The 19068-nt window shown below is 38.1% G+C and overlaps 1 protein-coding gene across 3 annotated transcripts in view; it reads left to right on the plus strand.

Moving 5' to 3' along the window:
* ppp2r2bb (protein phosphatase 2, regulatory subunit B, beta b) overlaps window positions 1-19068 on the plus strand; it is an 89510-nt gene that overhangs the window by 53760 nt on the left and 16682 nt on the right. For 2 of the 3 annotated variants that reach the window (XM_017721250.2, XM_017721251.2), the window contains exons 2-3: window positions 12828-12925; window positions 15689-15854. In XM_017721250.2, coding sequence (XP_017576739.1) covers window positions 12828-12925; window positions 15689-15854 — 264 coding nt within the window. Of the gene's footprint in view, window positions 1-8990; window positions 9188-12827; window positions 12926-15688; window positions 15855-19068 lie in introns of those variants that run through there. The other variant, XM_017721252.2, reaches the window with a different exon arrangement.

Genomic DNA, 19068 nt, shown 5'->3' on the forward strand with positions numbered 1-19068 from the left:
TCTTGTACTTTATGGCCATTTAGACTGAAAATAAAATGGCTTGGCAAAAAGTCTGGTTCCACTGATGTACATTAAAAATAAAAAGTATGTTTTTCTTGCTCCTGTAAAGTTAGCATTTGGGAGATTTAAAGGTTTTGTTCAGCAGAAATATGTAATCTCTTAGCAACATAATTCCAGTTATCAATAGGGCCTAAAGAGAGCATACCAAATATACATAATGTACATAATTCCATGAACCAACCAAGTCAGATTTTAGTTCTGTTTTGGAGGCATTTTTGTTGTGAAAGAAAAGATGGCTCAGTCTGAACTGAGTAGACAATGACATGGTTTAGAGTGTGTTTTTGTATCTGCCAAGCAGGGACAGGATGCGATTGGTGCGATTATCCTGGAGTCAATCCGTTTGACGCACGTAATTCAGCAACCTCACACAGTAATCTCTTAAACATGCAGGTGTTTAGCAATGCATGAAACCCTAGTTTCATGTCAATCTAATTTAGTGTTCTACCTGCTGTACTTGTGCAACAGTCAACAGCCACCCAACTACGGCATATTTTTGATATTTGATCCATTACATTAACCACAAGATTCTACAGCAGATGTTACCTAGAGTGTGGGCATGGTTTAATAGCTTTAGAAGAAGGTTTATAATGGTTAAGACTTGGGACCAATATACAACAGAGATCAAATAAGCCTACATTGAAGTGCTAATCAATATTTTAAAATGCTGTTTTTTTTTCTTCACTCTTTTGTGCTTGGATGATTTGTGCAGCAACAGATAAGCAGTAAAATTGTCAGTCATGTGGAACCATTTTAAAGTGCATTATACATTATACAAGATACATTACACAAGTGTTTTGAAGTCACTGTTCATGTTGAGTATCAAGAGAGGTACAACGTCCAAGGACTTCTCCACTGCATGCTTGATACCAATTGAGAACACAACATTACGCTTGATATGCAGAATATAGCAAACCTACCAGAAAGGAAGTGACTAGCATGGCACACCGTCTATAGAAGTGCAAGTGCAAAAAAAAAAAAACAAAAAAAAAAACCAAATAATGGAATTCATTGTCTAAAATGAACCAACTCTTCTCTTTCCGACAACGGATTGTTGGAAATGTGGCACATGCCATGATCTACATACTGTAATATTTATTTATTGATTGATTGATTGATTGATTGATATTCAGTCCAGCATGTTTTCAGTTCAGTGCATCACTAGGTGAGACATTCGCTCTCAGATTTTATTTATTTATTTATTTATTTATTTTGCTTTTTGTCGGCAAACCACTTTATTGTGGTCGGCAATGCACATCTGCCTTTTCAGTATAATGTCAAATTGCTACTCGCCCCACACCCCATCTCTTCTCTTGTGGTCAGCCAGTTGTGGCAGATAGCCTTTTTTCAGTTTCCTTGGATGTTTTTATGCATGCAGGATTATGTCAGGGAAAAAAAAAAATCAGAGCTGTTTCCCTGAATCCTTAAAACATTTTATTAAAAAATGAAATAATTTCCTGACAGATTCCTGTTGCCTTTCAAATGGGCAAAAATGAAATCAGGAAAACACATCATCTCTCATTTTAATAATGAAATGGCCTGCTTCTTTTATACTCATGCCCCTGCTACCCTCTCCACATCAATTTCAGGCCATCCTGGGATCCAGTGGTATCTGCATCCGTTCATTCTAATTTTAGACTTTCATCTCCTGCTGATTCTGTGTATACAGAAGACACAGAGGGATCCAATCTCCTCTGCAATCACCCAGGCGAACATGGCTGGCGGGGCACACTGGATCTGCAATCTCTCTTGCACGTTTGTAATAATACGAGAGCAAGCAGTGCTTGGGCTCTGTGATGAACTTGCTCCTTTTTTCGTAGCCCGTGTTATTATTTGAAATGGATTTCTGTTATTGGGGATGCTCCACTCATGCAGCATGGCGACCTCTAACCTCACAGAATTTGTGAGCTCTGCTGGCTTTGTGATTTATTGTCTCGCTCCAACTCAAGGTCTACTAGGCTGTCCATTCAAGTGTCAAAGGCAAGACAGTGTTGGTCAAAGCCTGGCAGGTTTATGGTCCCCTTTGAAAGCCAAATTGAAATCTTGCATGGCAACATGTGACAGAAGGACGAGAGAAAAGAGAAACTTACAAAAAAATGTATGCAAACAAAGACATATGATGAGAGATGACCATGCCATATAAAGTGAATGGAAAGAAACATTAGCTCCTCTATACTTTTTATAGATTCTTGGTGCACCCATTCAGTCTGGGGTTCAGTGTATGTCATTTTTAGCCAGTATTGAAGTTTTATCAAAGATTTATTTGTATTCATAAAAATCCTGGTAATAAAGTACAGATTTGACTTTAAAGTTGAAATCTGCACCTCTAATGTGATAAACCTTGCTCATTGTTATGCTCAGTGTGCTCGTTGAATACTCTTTCACACTTCCAAATCATCGGATTCATCTGCTCAGGGAAGAGTTCCGAAGCACAGCCAACATTGCAGAATGTTCTCTCTCATGTTGTATACAGTTACACATTTTCACCAGAGAGGTCTCCAAATCCCCAAAACTTACATTGTGTAACTTTAATAAAATACTACTTAACTGAAACAGTTAGAGTATGTTTAAGTTTTAAGCACATTATATTGGCTGGTATTATCAGTAGGCCTGTCACAATTCTTACATGATCACCTGATTGCAGTTATTTGAGGTGATTTATACAGTTTATGAATTAAGTATGCTGACCGCAGTCATGATTTTCATTTATTCATTGTGGCACAGTAATGTCAATTGAGTGTATTTTTAAGAGTTGGATTAAAACAAATAAATAAAAGAATAAAATAAAGCAGGAAATCAATTTATTGAACAAATCATAGGTGTTACATCAACAACTCTAATAAGGCTGGTGACAGAAGTTTCCATTTTCTACATTTATTTATTTATTTTATTTTTAGTCTTTATGAAAGATTCATACCTGACAGCAAAAAGTTTTCGTATATAGCACAACTCCAAATGGCTCCAACGCAGCATTTTGATAGAAAAGACAAAAAATAACATAGTATGCTTCAGGAGCAGGCAGGAATGAGCCTCTTTGTTTCCTACTCAGAGTGTGTGTGTCAGAGTGTGTGTATGTGTGTATATGTGTGAACGTGTGTGCCAGACTGGGCATGATCACAGGACAAAGCCTCGGTAGCACTTCACTCATCAGACAGGCTCCATTAATTAGCTTTTCCCTTTCATTTCCTCACATGCTTAATGTGTTAATAATGACAGGGGAATCCCACATCCTAATAACACTTTGGCTGCCGAGTATGTAAGCCTCCTTTTCATGGCAGATCGAAGCTTCACTCCATTAACCCTTTCACCGTTTTATATAGGCTACAAAAAAAAAGGCGCGATCAAAGTGGGGTATATGCGACAAGCCCGCACACAGCTCATAAAACGGCTTCACATGATTTTTTTCCTCACGATAACAAGGTATCCACCCTGAAGCATCTTCATATCGCCTTGAATGTTTAATTGTGTTCCGTTTTTTCATCCCCCCCCTCACCCTGCTCCCTGCTGATGATAACGATGAAAAATGCTCCAAAAAGAAGTTAGAAAATTGGATTCTCCTGGGGCCTAATTAGGTCAGCATGTTTCGCGTCTCTGAGAACTCATTTGGAATTCAGCTTCCGTGAGGAATCAGAATATGATTTAGATGTAATTATTTCTGCCCCCAGTCCACCTCGACTATGTGCTACACCCTATGATGCTTTGTATTCTGTAATATGGTTGTTTGACATGTCAATAGACCAGTACATCAGGTGAAGTGATCTTGACCTGTGATGCTTGTATGTGTGTCTACACATGTGTGCAAGGTACGAGGCATTCTGTGAACAATCCGCTGGGAGAACACATCTGTGGCAAAGTGGGTCATAGAAAGTCCTCTGTTCTACTCCAGCTCTGGAGAAAACTCCAGCTCTTTCTCAGGGTGTGATGCGTAATGCCTTTTCATGAGGAAAAAGAGCAAGTGCGAATATAAATGAGTGAAATAGCTTATCACTGCTGGGTTTGAGTGTTCATATGTGTGTGGAAGAAAGATAAAGAACAAGAAAAAGTAGACACATCAGGGTGTCCATTAGGAGAAAGTGAGTATCTGTACAAGAGCATCAAGAACTCTTACATAAAAGTTCTTTGACAGTCTGAAAGAACACTCTTTAACCCAGCACACAATAGCTCCCCTTTTGTTACCATGGACAAGCATTCACTAAGCTGTACCATTGTTAGTGTAACACCAGTATAAAATCTGCAGCTCAGACGAGTTGTCCTATTTTAGGAACACTGTGCAGCCATGACATTAAAAATTAATTATCACAGTTTTATTATTCACATTGATGTGTTAATATGTTGTTATATGGTCCAATACAAAGGTTTTCCGAATTGACCATTTTTAACATCTGCACGTATATTTGGATTTATATCTATGTGTATTTTATATCTTAATTACAATAACCACACATTTCATGGTTTTCCTGAGGTCATTCCACCTGACTTTGTAAATTAAAACATTCTAACCTCGACTCAGAAATGATAGTTTTAAAAAAAAGTTATGAAAGCTCCACTGACCTTCACATTGACCTATGAAGGTCACTTGGTTGTCTTCTTTATGTTGCAGTACCCTGGTCCGTCTTTCGTAAAAGCTCATAATAGGTTTTTTTTTTTTTTTTTCGTCTGTGCTGCTTGACAATTGGTGAAAGTAAGAACTGCCTTACTGTGTGTTGAGTATTTTTAAAAGTTGCTTTATTTTGCAACATGGTTTGTATTTTAAAGTAATTAAATATAAAATCATGAAAAATTATTTTATTTAAAATTTAATGTAAAATTTTAATTTAATGTAAAATTTACCTGTTTTGATAGTTTACTTAATCAACGTACATTTGGACAGTGGCACCACCTAACATTTGTAGATTTTGCAGTCTAAAAGAAACTAAAATGAATTTTATGTGGTTCCTGTGAAAATTGTTTTACATAAAAGAGATATTGTTTGAATAATTTGATACATAATGTATTTATTAAATAATTTTGGGGGGAAATAATAAAAAAATTACACGTCAGTGACCCATATACATTCGAACCATCAGATTGCCTAAATGCCGAGAAATTTCATCAGCCAGTATGTAATGATATGGAAATATCCAGCAGAGATAAAGGGAAATGTACCCAATATTGTCCTATAACAACCATTGTTTTGATGGTTGATGTTGACGTCAGTAACAGCAAAAAATTATTATAGTTGCAAGCGGCGATTTGCGGGATCCAAGTTTACTTTGCAAGTTCGTCCAACGATGCTCTTTTGGCCATGATCCTCCTTGGGTCCGTGTCAGTAAAGATTTGTGTGTGGGTGTGTGTGTATATATTATATATATATATATATATATATATATATATATATATATATATGAACTTACATTGTCGTTGAAAAATGTAAGGCTTAAATAACAAAGGGTAACGAGGGACAGGTGAACACAATCAGGGGCGGAGTAACCAAACAGGGGGCAGGACTTAAACCAAAACAAACGCACATGGACAAACCAAAACAAAAAGGCACATGGAGTGGGAGGAGCCAATCATGACAAAATGGTTTATAGTATGACAGACTTTATACCAAATTGTGTTTTTTTTTTTTTGGACTACTTATTGGAAATGATCATTTTATAATTTTTTTGACTTATGAGACAGACATCAGACAGGGTACAAATTAGCTGATTTCGCAGCTATAGCTGCCAATTACTTTAACACGCTGCTGTAGTTGGAGTTCATCTTTGAGATCCTCATAGTATTAAGGACATTATATTAGAGGTTGCTGTTTTGGTGATCTACTTATTGGTAATACTCATTTTATAAATTGTTCAAATAGACTTATGATTCAATTAAATGGTGTGCAAATGTACGCATGTATGTGTTTTATATGTTGCAGTAGAATGACGACTTCTTCGGTGTGTATGTATGACAGACACTGAAGCAACATCTGTTGTGTTTTTTGGAATACATGTTTGAAATTGTTGTTTTATAGTGTAATTAATTTGCATATAAGCTCAGCATATGGAATGATTGTTTTAGCACCTCCAATTGTCATATGCCCACTAATCTTTGTTTCAGTGTTAAGCATTGAGCAGGTGTACCAAGTTTGGTGTCAGTTGGACAGTGCCTTATTGTCATAGCGCTACTGTCATGAACATATATAGAAATCGCAGTGTTCGATTACCGGTACATTTTAGTCAAACAAGTCTTAAGGGCAAAGTGGTTTAGTCTGAAAACTTGAGTCTTTTGTCAACATTTGCTTTAGTTTTGGACCAATTTGAGATGATAAGGTGTAAACTGTAGGACTAGTTTTATGAGGACTAGAATATGACAAGTCATATTCAAACAATGTGCATTTGTAGAAAAATGGTAATAATTAGTAAATGACTTGCATTTGCCAAGTCATTGCACTTGACAAGTCATTGTCAAGTTCACTTTGGAGCATTATTTAAGATACATTGTATATTTATTTTCTGTATGGTATAAGAATTTTATTCATTTTACTGATTTAAAACATAAGCATTGCCCCCAATGGCCAATATCTGTCATACTTCAGTGAGTAGTAGAGAGTCCATACCTGGAGAAACCTAAGTTTCATGGTGATTGACCATGACTGTCATATATCTGCTGAAATCTGATTGACTGCTGACGGGCCATGTTTTTTTTTAAGACGATATCAGTCTCATAGATGCTAATCCAAGACATTGTAACACTGTGCCAATTTTCATGTTAATCGAACAACCTTTGGTTGCGTAACACTTTTTACTTGTTTTAGCACCACCTAGCGATGCAGCCCCATCAAACTCAGAAATTTGTCTACGACTGCCATAGCGTACACACCTATATAGTTTTGTAACAATAAGTCAATGCGTTTCTGAGTTACAGCTCTATATGCATGATTTTTTAAATTTGAGCTCCACCCACTTTTTCGTGTAGGGCCTGAAAAATACGCAGTGATGAAATTCCTACATTTTTGGATAATTACTAAAGTTCAGCTTCTTAGGATTCCATTGATAACAGATTTGTGCAGACTCAGGGACTAGTTCTCACTCAAAAATTTGTGAGATTTTGCTTAAAATGCAAACTACCTTAAAATCTACAGAGATTTTTAACATGGCCAAAATAGCTGTTTTGTGGGCGATGACATAACTAATGAGGAGAAGAAAACACTTTGTTTCTATGGAAAACGGTACAGAATCACTGGCCCTAAATGTACAGACCTTTGCTATAGTGCCACCATCAGGCCAGTTGGGCTGAGCTTGAGCGCCTGAGTATTGGGAGGGACTACTACCTATTGATCAAGTTTCATGTCTGTATGACTGGTTTGCACAATCAGCTTTAGTGTAGAAAAAGAAGAAGAAAATTTCTAACAATTACAATATGGTTCCAGCACTTTGTGCTTGGACCCTAATAAATAAATACGTTTTTACACATAAGTATTGTGATACTGTTCCTGTCACTTGTGGTAGTTATCTAGTGATCATGAAATAGAGCATTTAAAAAAAAGGCCAAACAGTAGAATGGACTTAGTCACTTCTTTGGTTGCAGTGCAGCTGGGAGACGGAGACAAATAGAGATAGCTGGCTTGATAATCAGTTTTGCTAATGCTTGTCACATCAAAGTTATTTAACTCATGATGGAACTTGAACCTTGAACCACTCAGTTAGCAATGAAATGTGAACTTTGCTATTGATATAAACAGTTAAACTATGAAAACACATATGTAAGGACATTAAGGACGTCTGTATCAGAAATGCAGTTACACTCTTTCCATGTTTGACACAACATTAACGCACATCTCTTTGGGTTATCCTTCATAAAAAAGGATGTATAAATGTGTAAAATTAGGTGGTACAAATAAAAAAAACAGTAATTTAATTAAGAAAATTTTGAAATGTAATGTAAAATGCTAATTTTGAAATGTAAATATTTTTCTTTTTAAAATGGTATTAAGAAGTATTGGGGTACTCTTTCAGAAACATTAAAGAGCATTCAAAGAAAAATGAGTTTTGGCTGTCCCTGGAGTAGTCGTGACAGCCATTGTTATTTGGCAAGCTGTTTAATTAGGCTACAACCTAGTTTTCTGAATTCTCTTTTCCAGCATGGATATTATCACCTGTCAAGAATTGGTGTTGGGTTACTGTCAGTCATTGCAGATATTTGATTACATCGCCCTGTGTCTGTGCTGAGATGGGGTACGGTGCAGGTCGGCTGCTAAGCACTTTGGCCACCTCTTGTGGCTAAGCCTGTTGGATCCAACACAGTTAATGAGAGCGCTTACATAAGGTTTGTGGACAAATTCAAAGGGTGTCGAAAGCATAGTCTGGGCAGTAGCTTCTTTTTTTCCAAGCTTCTGAATCGTAAAAGCGTAAGCACTTCTGCCACTGCTTGTGGAGTACAGTGCTAGATGTTGGCTCAGTAGTCTGCACCAGTCATGAAATTCTCCCATAATGGAGTTATGTGCCAACTGAGTTGGATGTTAATGCTCCAAATTCTCTTGGTGTTCTGCCAGCTCAAACCTCAAGAACAAAATCTGCGCATAAAGCTTGTTTTTTTTTTTTTTTTTTTTTTTTTTTCTTTAGTCCGGAAAGGGTTGTCATGGAAACCTGCACTTAAATTCTCCACAGAGACCATATAAAAGCCCATGGAAATGTGTCGGGGGTGAAAAACAGCAATCTAGCGCTTTCTCTCTCTCTGATTCTCTTTTGCTCTCTCTCTTCACACCCCCCTCCACACTCACTCTTCACTCTCTCTGTTTATGACGAGCTCCTGAAGGAACAAAGGGATTATTTAGAAGCCTCATCATGTTTGTTTGCCTCGGATTCATGTAAATGATGGCCGGCAGACTGCTTTTGGAAGCGTTGGGTGCGCTGTGAAATTGTGAGGAGAGAGCTGATCAAATGTGAGGTGATGCAGTACTATTACAAATATAGCTACCTGTGATAGCAAGACGGGAGAAGAGAGCGTGATAGATAGAGAGGGTGAGGGAGAGAGAGAGAATTGCAGCTAGCGCAGCAGACACAGTGCCTTTTCTCTCTCGGAAGGATTGCATAGCAACAGTGCATTCCAAAGCAAGGGAAACAGATGCATCTCCTTGAAGAGGACCAAGGAAGATGTGTCAAAGGTAGGAAACTGTAGCCTTCCACACAGTTCAGGGAGTTATAATCAAGGTTTTCTAGTGAAAAAAGCATTTATGGGTCTATAGAATAGTCATCCGTAGTTCTCTTTTGTTGCCCTTTTGTATCTGTGTGCGTGATTATATGATGTCTGTTACAGCTAAAAAGGAGTATGCTCATGTGCTAGCTAAGTCAGCTTTTTTTTAAATGGTGATGTAAATCAGGAACGTTCTGGGTTAGCTGAGGATACCGTGGGTAGGAGGCTTATCTTTACAAGATGAGTTTTTTTGTTTAATACATTTTTGTGAAGCTAATAATTATCTTTAGGGTATCAGTGGCCCATGTCTGGTTAACCAGCAAGAACATCGAGGAACCAAATGAGTAAATAAAGGCCTTCTGTTAGCATAATAAATCAGGAGAAAACATTGATCCGTGTACAGACATGGACACAGACGTATTTGGTGACAGTGCAACAGACAGGACCACAGACCACTGCAAGAAAGCTTCCTGAGCTGTGGTTCTTTGGGGTTCTTGGGTATTTGAGGGGCTGCCTTAATTAAACATCCCACTCTGGCCTACTTTTCCCCTCTGGTGGGCAAGAGATTAGACACAGTAACTTCTGACAATGGAATACATCTAGCAGTGAGGCTCTCTGAAGCAGCTTCGGCCATTTGTGGGCTTGGATGTGGGTCGCTGACATTGGTATTCGTGTTCGTTATTTAGAGCATGCTGTTCCCAGACACAGGTGAGGCAGCAACAGAAAAGGGGGCCAGTTGGGAGAAGGCTTGCAGCAAAAACTGCAACGGAAATATCTACGTGAGAAGAAGGCTTTTTGGAAAGTTGCAGTGCAAAGTGCAAAGTGCAAAGTGAATTATACCAAAATATGGTCATTCAGTATTTAGTCTGTGAATTAATGCCCAACATATATTATTTACTTTATGCGTGTGCCATGTTCACTGGGTTGTATTCATAGACAAGATATTTTGATGAGCATTTAGTCCAGCATGTGACAGCAGTGACTTTATAACCATTCTTCTTGCTTGTACATGTGGTTGTTTAATGGCTCTTCTTTAAAAAGATTTTGCCATGAGTGTTTACATTTTTGACATTTTTGGACTTTTGAGTATACAAAGGTTGCAAACGTGAAGGACACAGACATATCTGTACATCTGGTATCAGTTATCAGTATTTCCGGTACATCTGAATATATTTTGGCCGGATTCTATTTGCAATCTTCACTAAAATGAGTCCCCAGTGTGACCAGATGAGATGCAATTTCAATTTCCCTTTTGAAAAGACATATATCCGTCTTGCTTGGAATTGCTTTTTACCCATTACGATGCAGCTATATACGATGCAGTACATTTTGCATGCTTTCTTTGGTCTGGCGTGTAACAAGGCACTTCTTTTTTGGGTAGATGTTTTAGAATAGGTTCTATTTCAGTATAACTCTAGCCTTTTGTATTCTCTTGCGTTTCTTTGTTAATCCTTTACCTGCTAGTACTTAGTACTCAGCAGACCATTATGACATATGTAATTGTATGTGGATATAGGAAACACATTCCTTTTATGCTTCTGTTGAGCGTCATCAAGATTCGTCTCTGTCCACTTCAGGATGTTTGAGTGTTCTGATTGTAATCCACTCACATTAGGTGTTTACATCTGGCTTTTCCTGGAGTCAAATGAAATCCAGACATGATCCGCTTTAGGGTTGGACGGTATGACAGTAAACACAGTAGACTACAGTATTAAAAATGAAGGCGGCATTTAAAAATGATGACTATATTTCACAGTTATGTAGCAGAGCCCTGCTGTAGAGTGCATGCAGTAAAAGCGCTAAACATCAAGTTCATGTTAATTTGTAGAATAAAATTTTACTAAATTTATGAAACATTCACCATCATTAACCACGCTTGGCATCAGTTTATTATCATACAAACACCTTTTAATGTTAGTTGAGATCTGTTTATCTATAAGACTGACTACCTTTCATTGTGTTCATTATAAGCTGAGGAACTGAACAGAGCTCATAGTCGCTGAGCACCACTGCTTGTGTGCGCACCTTAAAAACAATTAAAAACAATCCAGGCAACTGACTGAACACTACAACATATCCTCTAAACAAGTGTCATTTTAGCATCAGTTGGCTGGAACCAAGCCTGTGTTGTGTGGCACATTTGGTCTGCTAACTAAAATATTATGGTCCCAAACACCACAGAACAGGCTTTCTGTCACTCATTCAACGTTTGCTCTGTGAGACTTTAGTTTTTATCATCTAAAATTGTGTCGGCAGAGCACCAGTCAGTCAGAATCAAACCGGTACTGTAATACATGTGACACTGTTTAGCTCTGTAACCTGCTCGCAAAGCTAACATTAAGATAGCCAATCAAGCTACAGATCAAACACCAAAAACAGGTTTAATTTCACCTTGCTGTCCCTTTAAAACCAGCTGCTCGACTTCATTCCCTCAGAATGAAGTCAGGTAGTATTGTTAGAAGAGCTGTTATCATGTTAGCTAAGCTGATTATTAGTGCTAACCAGCACCACTGTCTGTAGCTGTTTAGCATTTAGAAATTGTTAGATAAATGGTTCGATATTATTGAATGGTGTATTTAAAACCATACACTGTGTTCGCCTATTTGGTGATAATGTAAGCAAACTAAAGCCTCCCCCACATCTCGGATGGGATACGATTTAGGTCCGAAAAAGAGCACATGTCCATCATGTAAGAGCCCCAGATTGTCACATGTTCTCAGTACCAGCACATCTAGAATGGAGCATGACTTTTTTGTCCCTGATATGTATTGTTTTCGTTTACGGTTGCACATAGCCTTCCTGTATTCGAGACAAAGCACTGTTTAATACTGTATGTCAGACCTCTGCATACTTAACGCTGTTATAGACTTTGTTTTGTCATCTTTCCTATTGTGTGAACAGAAAATGTTTGAAAAACAGTGTAAAAATGCTAATGCTCCAACTTTGTGATGCTGTTTTCTCATATGAATCCACACCACTTGGGGCAAGGCATTAGTGTTTTCCCTGCCTTTAACAGTTCTGATGCACATAGGCATCTAATTAACAAGCTCTTCTTGAGTTAAGAGTGGGTTTATTAGAGAAGGGAAAAGACCAAAATTTACAGGATCCTTTGTCATATACCATCTGTACATTGTTAAATAAAAATACCCTGGGTGCATCTGTTTTTCGACCAGAGCTATCTGTAGTACATGTCAGTCTTGTGCCTACTGAGATGACCCTTGTCTCGACATTATCCAGACTGGAATTATTCTACTAGGTCTTATTTGGAGAAATGATATGCATATCAATAGAACAGTGACGCGGTAGCGAAGAGGTTTTTGGAGGGGGTAGGTTGAAGAGAGAACTGATCGGTCTCGACATCGTCTTGAAGGTGCCTTTCATCATGTGTGACATGAGATGGCTGCCTAGGCCACCCCAGTGAATTCATAAGCTGAGGCTGGATAATCAGGTGGTGTAAGTTCCTCTGACATACTGTCAATGCATGTGGCACAAAACTGTTTGAAATGCAGGCAGCTCAGACAGGCAGAGACACCTTTCAGGATATTTTGACTGTATACTGTGTGGAACTCATTCATAACATTAGTGTTTTGTCTTTTATGCTCTTTCCCCAGCTGACATCATATCCACGGTCGAGTTCAACTCCACCGGAGAGCTCCTGGCCACAGGGGACAAAGGAGGTCGAGTGGTGGTGTTCCAGAGAGAGCAGGAAGTAAGTACATATTCTGTGCTCTAATCGGAGCGGACCCCCATTAAACTCACTGTCACCATGGACAACACATTTTTATATATCTGTTTAAGTTCTACCTGTCATTCATGCCAGACCTACAAGACTTACCATAGCGAGTAATGCATTTTTCAGTTTTGAAATATTTAACTTCAAGGAAATATTTATATTTTACTTTTCTTACTTAATAATTTTAATTATTTAAATTTTCTAAACAAAACAGATTTTAGCATCTCAATCACACCCTTAATTTTCATATGTATTCAATGCATTTATGAAATGTTTTAATGTAGAAAAATGCTGACTTTTTAAAAACATAGCTGACATATTACATTGATTAGGTTTCAAATACATCTTAGTAGCAACATGACTAGTCTTTATGTATGTGTTATTCGTAGATTGTCTTTCTTTCTGCACAGTGCCTGAAACAAAAGATCATTAGATCAAGAGCATTAACTGCAAAATCACTTATATGAACTTCATTATCGTTAACCAGCAATGACCACATAAGTTTCAAAATTGCTTCTTACATCTGAATAATACAGCATGCTAACTGGGTGTTTTGCACATAGCTGTCTAGGTGGCTTTTCCATTCATGTGCAAATGTATAATGAGTGGAATATATTTAGATGTATTCTACCTCAGTACTGCCCCTGCTTCAACATTTTGTAAAAAAAACCTCTGCCTTTTGACTGATAGTATTCTAACAATTGTCAACCATCAGAATTAGAAAGCTAATTTTGAATGAGACCTTGTTAATACAGTCTGCTAATTCTCTCTCCATATCACACTGTTCTACCCTGACCTTGGCTGCTCCTACGTTTTACCTTACTGAAGTTTCTTACATTTCAAAATCTGTGGGTACATATGAGATGATGTAGATGTGAGATGGTGGTGGAGTAAAAAAAGAAAAATGGGTGGAGGAAAAATTTAGTGTCCATTGGTTTACTGTATATAACTTTACTAAATATAGACAATTCTACTGATTTAGTTCGAACTGCAGTGCCAGGAAAGAGAAATGTTTGCAATTTTTGTTTTTTGAGCAAAATTAGCTACAATTGTAAATAAAGAAACGATCACTACTGAAATATTTGATAAAGTTTATGATTTCTTTGTTAGTGACAAAATGGAATGGTCAGTCATATATTTTAATAAATAAACATAATTAAGGTATTGTGTCACTCAAAGCAAAGGGATTTTAGCCTGAAGTCCAAGTCAGTTAAAAGTCTGATATATTACACCTGAATACAGTCTGAGCCCAACCAGACCCATCAACAGTGGGCTTCATTCATCAACTGTTCTTAAGAAATTTCTTCTTCTTAGGAAGATACAGGTGAATGAGGCCCATTGGGTCAAACCCAAACCCGACTCAAACCACATCATCAAGCTTTGAGTGCAAAATAATTTGTTCAAAACTGACTCAGACTGGTCTGTCATTACTCAACCAACTGATTAAAACCTGACAGCTCTAGTTTTTATTATGAAGTTCATGAAAGCAGTACCATCGGTATCTGGTTCATACACTTTGCCTTTTTTTTGCTTTTTTTTTCAGCACATGATAGTGGTCATTTGAATACACAATTAATTTTATGCTCTTAATAAACATTATTTCTAAGTCATTCAGTAATACTTTTGGATATTTGTATTTTGTTTCATTTAATAATAAAAAAAAAAACACATGAATGCTTGTATTTGCAAGCAAGTATTTTGTGTTATACTTTCCTACTCTGAAGCACTGCCTGTGATCGTGTTTCTTAAGACGTCTTCAGGGATATGAGTGAGAGGCCATAGATAGCGTGACTTATCATTAAATAGGTTAGGCTCAGGTTAATGTTAGCTGTAGTTTTAGCTCAGTGGCTTATCTGAGGCAGTCTCTTATGTTGAAATAGAGTTGAAAACCGTTCGGTTTTATATTCCTTTGTGTCAAGCAAAAATACATTTTTAGGTAACACCCATGCTGTTACCTAAAAATGTAAGCATTACTACATTAATTTCAGCCCAAATCTGTTCTTGCAAATTTACAGAACTCTTTATAAGTGTATTATCTAAAATACTGTGCCTGGTGTGTCAAAGATGCATATGGTTCACTGTGGCCCTTTTCTCTTATCCTGCTGTTGCCTTGATCATTATCTTCTTTAAAGCTGTTTCACGGTATCTGTTAATCTCCCACAGCAGAGAGGCATCTCCTGCTCACCCCACCACACACACACACCCCTTTTAACCCCCACCCCCCACTGAGGTTAAATCTGTTCCCATTAAGGTGTCCAACATCTTTCAGTTCGTCTGATTTTGGCCAATTGATTCGGATGCTTCATGAGGAGAAAGCTGACCCTTAGGGCTTCCACAGACTGATCGCTATTGAGATATTCCACCGCCGTGGACTGTTTTTGTGGCTAAAGATCATGCTCTGTTTCTCTTGCCTGCAGAAAATGTCAGGAGAAACAATGTACACTTAAAAGCAGTGATGTGCCACTGCATTGCAGTACAACTGCCAGAGGTCCTGGGCTTTCAGCCACAAATGACCAAGAACTACAAAATTAACTGCACAAAAACAAAAAACTGAATATGATGTAGTTATTCTTTTCAGCTCTATAATTCAGTCTGTCTATAGGCTATATGCGTAGTGAAGTTATAAAGTTATATTATTTTATTCATCACATCACAAACAGCTGCCTGTCATTGATTTGCTTACTTGATCATAGACATAAACTAAACTGACCGTTTATCACACCCGTTTTCTGTTTGCAGAGTAAAAATCAGCCACACCGGCGGGGGGAGTACAACGTTTACAGCACCTTTCAGAGCCATGAGCCTGAGTTTGACTACCTGAAAAGCCTGGAAATCGAGGAGAAGATCAACAAGATCCGCTGGCTGCCTCAACAAAATGCTGCCTACTTCCTCCTCTCCACCAATGGCAAGTCAGATCAGTTTTATTCTCACCTGGATATAAATTTGATCAAGACTTTAAATTGTAAAAATTCAGCAAAATATGTTAAATGTTAAGATAGAAATAATTGCTTAAGGCATTTCACAAATACAGTGCTGGCCAAAAGTATTGACACCCCTGCAATTCTGTCAGATAATACTCAATTTCTTCCAGAAAATTATTGCAATCACAAATGCTTTGGTATTAATATCTTCATTTATTTTGCTTGCAATGAAAAAACACAAAAGAGAATGAAAAAAAAGTCAAATCAATTATTATTTTACACAAAACTCCAAAAATGGGCCGGACAAAAGTATTGGCACCCTCAGCCTAATACTTGGTAGCACAACCTTTAGACAAAATAACTGCGAACAACCGCTTCCGGTAACCATCAGTGAGTTTCTTACAATGCCCTGCTGGAATTTTAGACCATTCTTCTTTGGCAAACTGCTCCAGGTCCCTGAGATTTGAAGGGTGCCTTCTCCAAACTGCCATTTTGAGATCTCTCCACAGGTGTTCTATGGGATTCAGGTCTGGACTCATTGCTGGCCACTTTAGAAGTCTCCAGTGCTTTCTCTCAAACCATTTTCTAGTGCTTTTTGAAGTGTGTTTTGGGTCATTGTCCTGCTGGAAGACCCATGACCTCTGAGGGAGACCCAGCTTTCTCACACTGGGCCCTACATTATGCTGCAAAATTTGTTGGTAGTCTTCAGACTTCATAATGCCATGCACACGGTCAAGCAGTCCAGTGCCAGATGCAGCAAAGCCACCCCAAAACATCAGGGAACCTCCACCGTGTTTGACTGTAGGGACCGTGTTCATTTCTTTGAAGGCCTCGTTTTTTTTCCTGTAGACTCTATGTTGATGCCTTTTCCTAAAAAGCTCTACTTTTGTCTCATCTGACCAGAGAACATTCTTCCAAAACGTTTTTGGCTTTCTCAGGTAAGTTTTGGCAAACTCCAGCCTGGCTTTTTTATGTCTCTGGGTCAGAAGTGGGGTCTTCCTGGGTATCCTACCATAGAGTCCCTTTTCATTCAGACACTGACGGATAGTACGGGTTGACACTGTTGTACCCTCGGACTGCAAGGCAGCTTGAACTTGTTTGGATGTTAGTCGAGGTTCTTTATCCACCATCCGCACAATATTTCGTTGAAATCTCTCGTCAATTTTTCTTTCCCGTCCACATCTAGGGAGGTTAGCCACAGTGCCATGGGCTTTAAACTTCTTGATGACACTGCGCACGGTAGACACAGGAACATTCAGGTCTTTGGAGATGGACTTGAGATTGCCCAGGCTTCCTCACAATTTTGCTTCTCAAGTCCTCAGACAGTTCTTTGGTCTTCTTTCTTTTCTCCATGCTCAATGTGGTACACACAAGGACACAGGACAGAGGTTGAGTCAGCTTTAATCCATTTTAACTGGCTGCAAGTGTGATTTAGTTATTGCCACCACCTGTTATGTGCCACAGGTAAGTAACAGGTGCAGTTAATTACACAAATTAGAGAAGCATCACATGATTTTCCAAAGGGTGCCAATACTTTTGTCCACCCCCTTTTTTATGTTTGGTGTGGAATTATATCCAATTTGGCTTTTTGACAATTCTTTTTGTGGTTTTCCATTGAAGACAAATTAAATGAACATTTTAATATCAAAGCATTTGTGATTGCAATCATTTTCTGGGAGAAATTGAGCATTATCTGACAGAATTGCAGGGGTGTCAATACTTTTGGCCAGCACTGTATATACAAATATTAATATAATAATTACAGTCCTAGGGACTATGCTCTATGTTTATTTGTGTTTGGCTTCTTGTAACGCATCTGATTCAACTCATCAACTGATTATTAAGCCCTTTATGCACCCAGTCAATTGTGCTAGAACAGCAAAAATGCAAAATTGCACAAGGCATATGATCTTCTGGACTGCGATTGAAAAGCAGTGGTACAGTTTCAGATTTAAAGGTAAGGTGAAAAATAGCAATAATACCCCAAGGTCCCCAAGGACCTGAATTGCACACCATTGCAGCTGCAGCCACCCGGCATCCATCATGTAGCCCATTGAGCAGCTGTTATTGAGCCTCAGAAAAATGCTGAGTCATTCAGCAGTGGGCTAAAGTGGCATCAGGGAATTAAGTGTTGCTAGCCTTGTGTTGCCAAATCTCATATTCATCAGTTCGCTGACCTCTGCTAAGCTGCAGTAGGTGTTCACTTTCTTTGTGGATTAATTAGTTTCAGAAAGGGTGCCAAAAGGCAAGCACGAAAGCGCTGTCCTATGTTTGGACACATCACTGTACTAAGAGATGCAGGCAACAGAAGGGTTTAATCAGGTTAATTGAGAGATATTGATCTTAGCTGATGTATCTTTTATCTATGTGTCATGCCAGCTTCGTTCACTTTCTTTACTGGTTCTCCTTCAGCGAATCAGCAGATTGTTCTCTTTTCTCTTAGCCTAGTCAGTCTGGTGTCTCACACTTGCCCTTTTGACCACCTTAGGCTATAATTTACGTGGTCCCTCCCATCACTCTCTCTTCAACATGCTGTATATGGGCATGCTTTTTTGAACATACGGATAGCCAAAATCTTAGTATTCATGTATTTATTCATGTATTTGAGAAAGACGTGTAGTTTGGAATACAAAAATTAAATAAATGTATGACTGATATTGTGTCCTATATTTAGCATAATAGAGACAGTACTGGCAGACATCAGAGATCACCCTTTATTTATCTCATTTCCAGCCAAACAATCATTAAGTACTTTAAGTAAAAAGTATAAATCACGTTTCCATCCTTTTTTCAACGTTTCAGTGTTTAGTGTGTTCACTCTTTATTACAGCTTTCATTTTTTATGAGAGACCACATCTCCAGGTCTAACAAGTTGGTTGAATTCTCTGCTTCTCATGATCCAAGTAATCCCAGACACATTCAGTGATGTAAAGTCTGTGGTCAGTCCATTGCTCTGAGAACATCTGCAGCTTCTTTGTTTAATTTGCAGATTTTTTTGTCCGTTTTTCTCAGTTACATCTTTTTAACAGCTACACAACCTTTCAGACTCTAGCATTGAGTTGTCTTCTCACAGTGGTGTAATGGACAAAAACACCTGTGGATATTTTCAGATCTAAAGCAAGAGTATACTAGCTATATAAAAAAAAAAAAAAATCTCTAAAATATGAATGCTTTAAAGCACTTTTTATCTGACGATAG

Source organism: Pygocentrus nattereri, chromosome 16 (genome assembly GCF_015220715.1).
Source record: "Pygocentrus nattereri isolate fPygNat1 chromosome 16, fPygNat1.pri, whole genome shotgun sequence".
Taxonomy (NCBI): domain Eukaryota; kingdom Metazoa; phylum Chordata; class Actinopteri; order Characiformes; family Serrasalmidae; genus Pygocentrus; species Pygocentrus nattereri.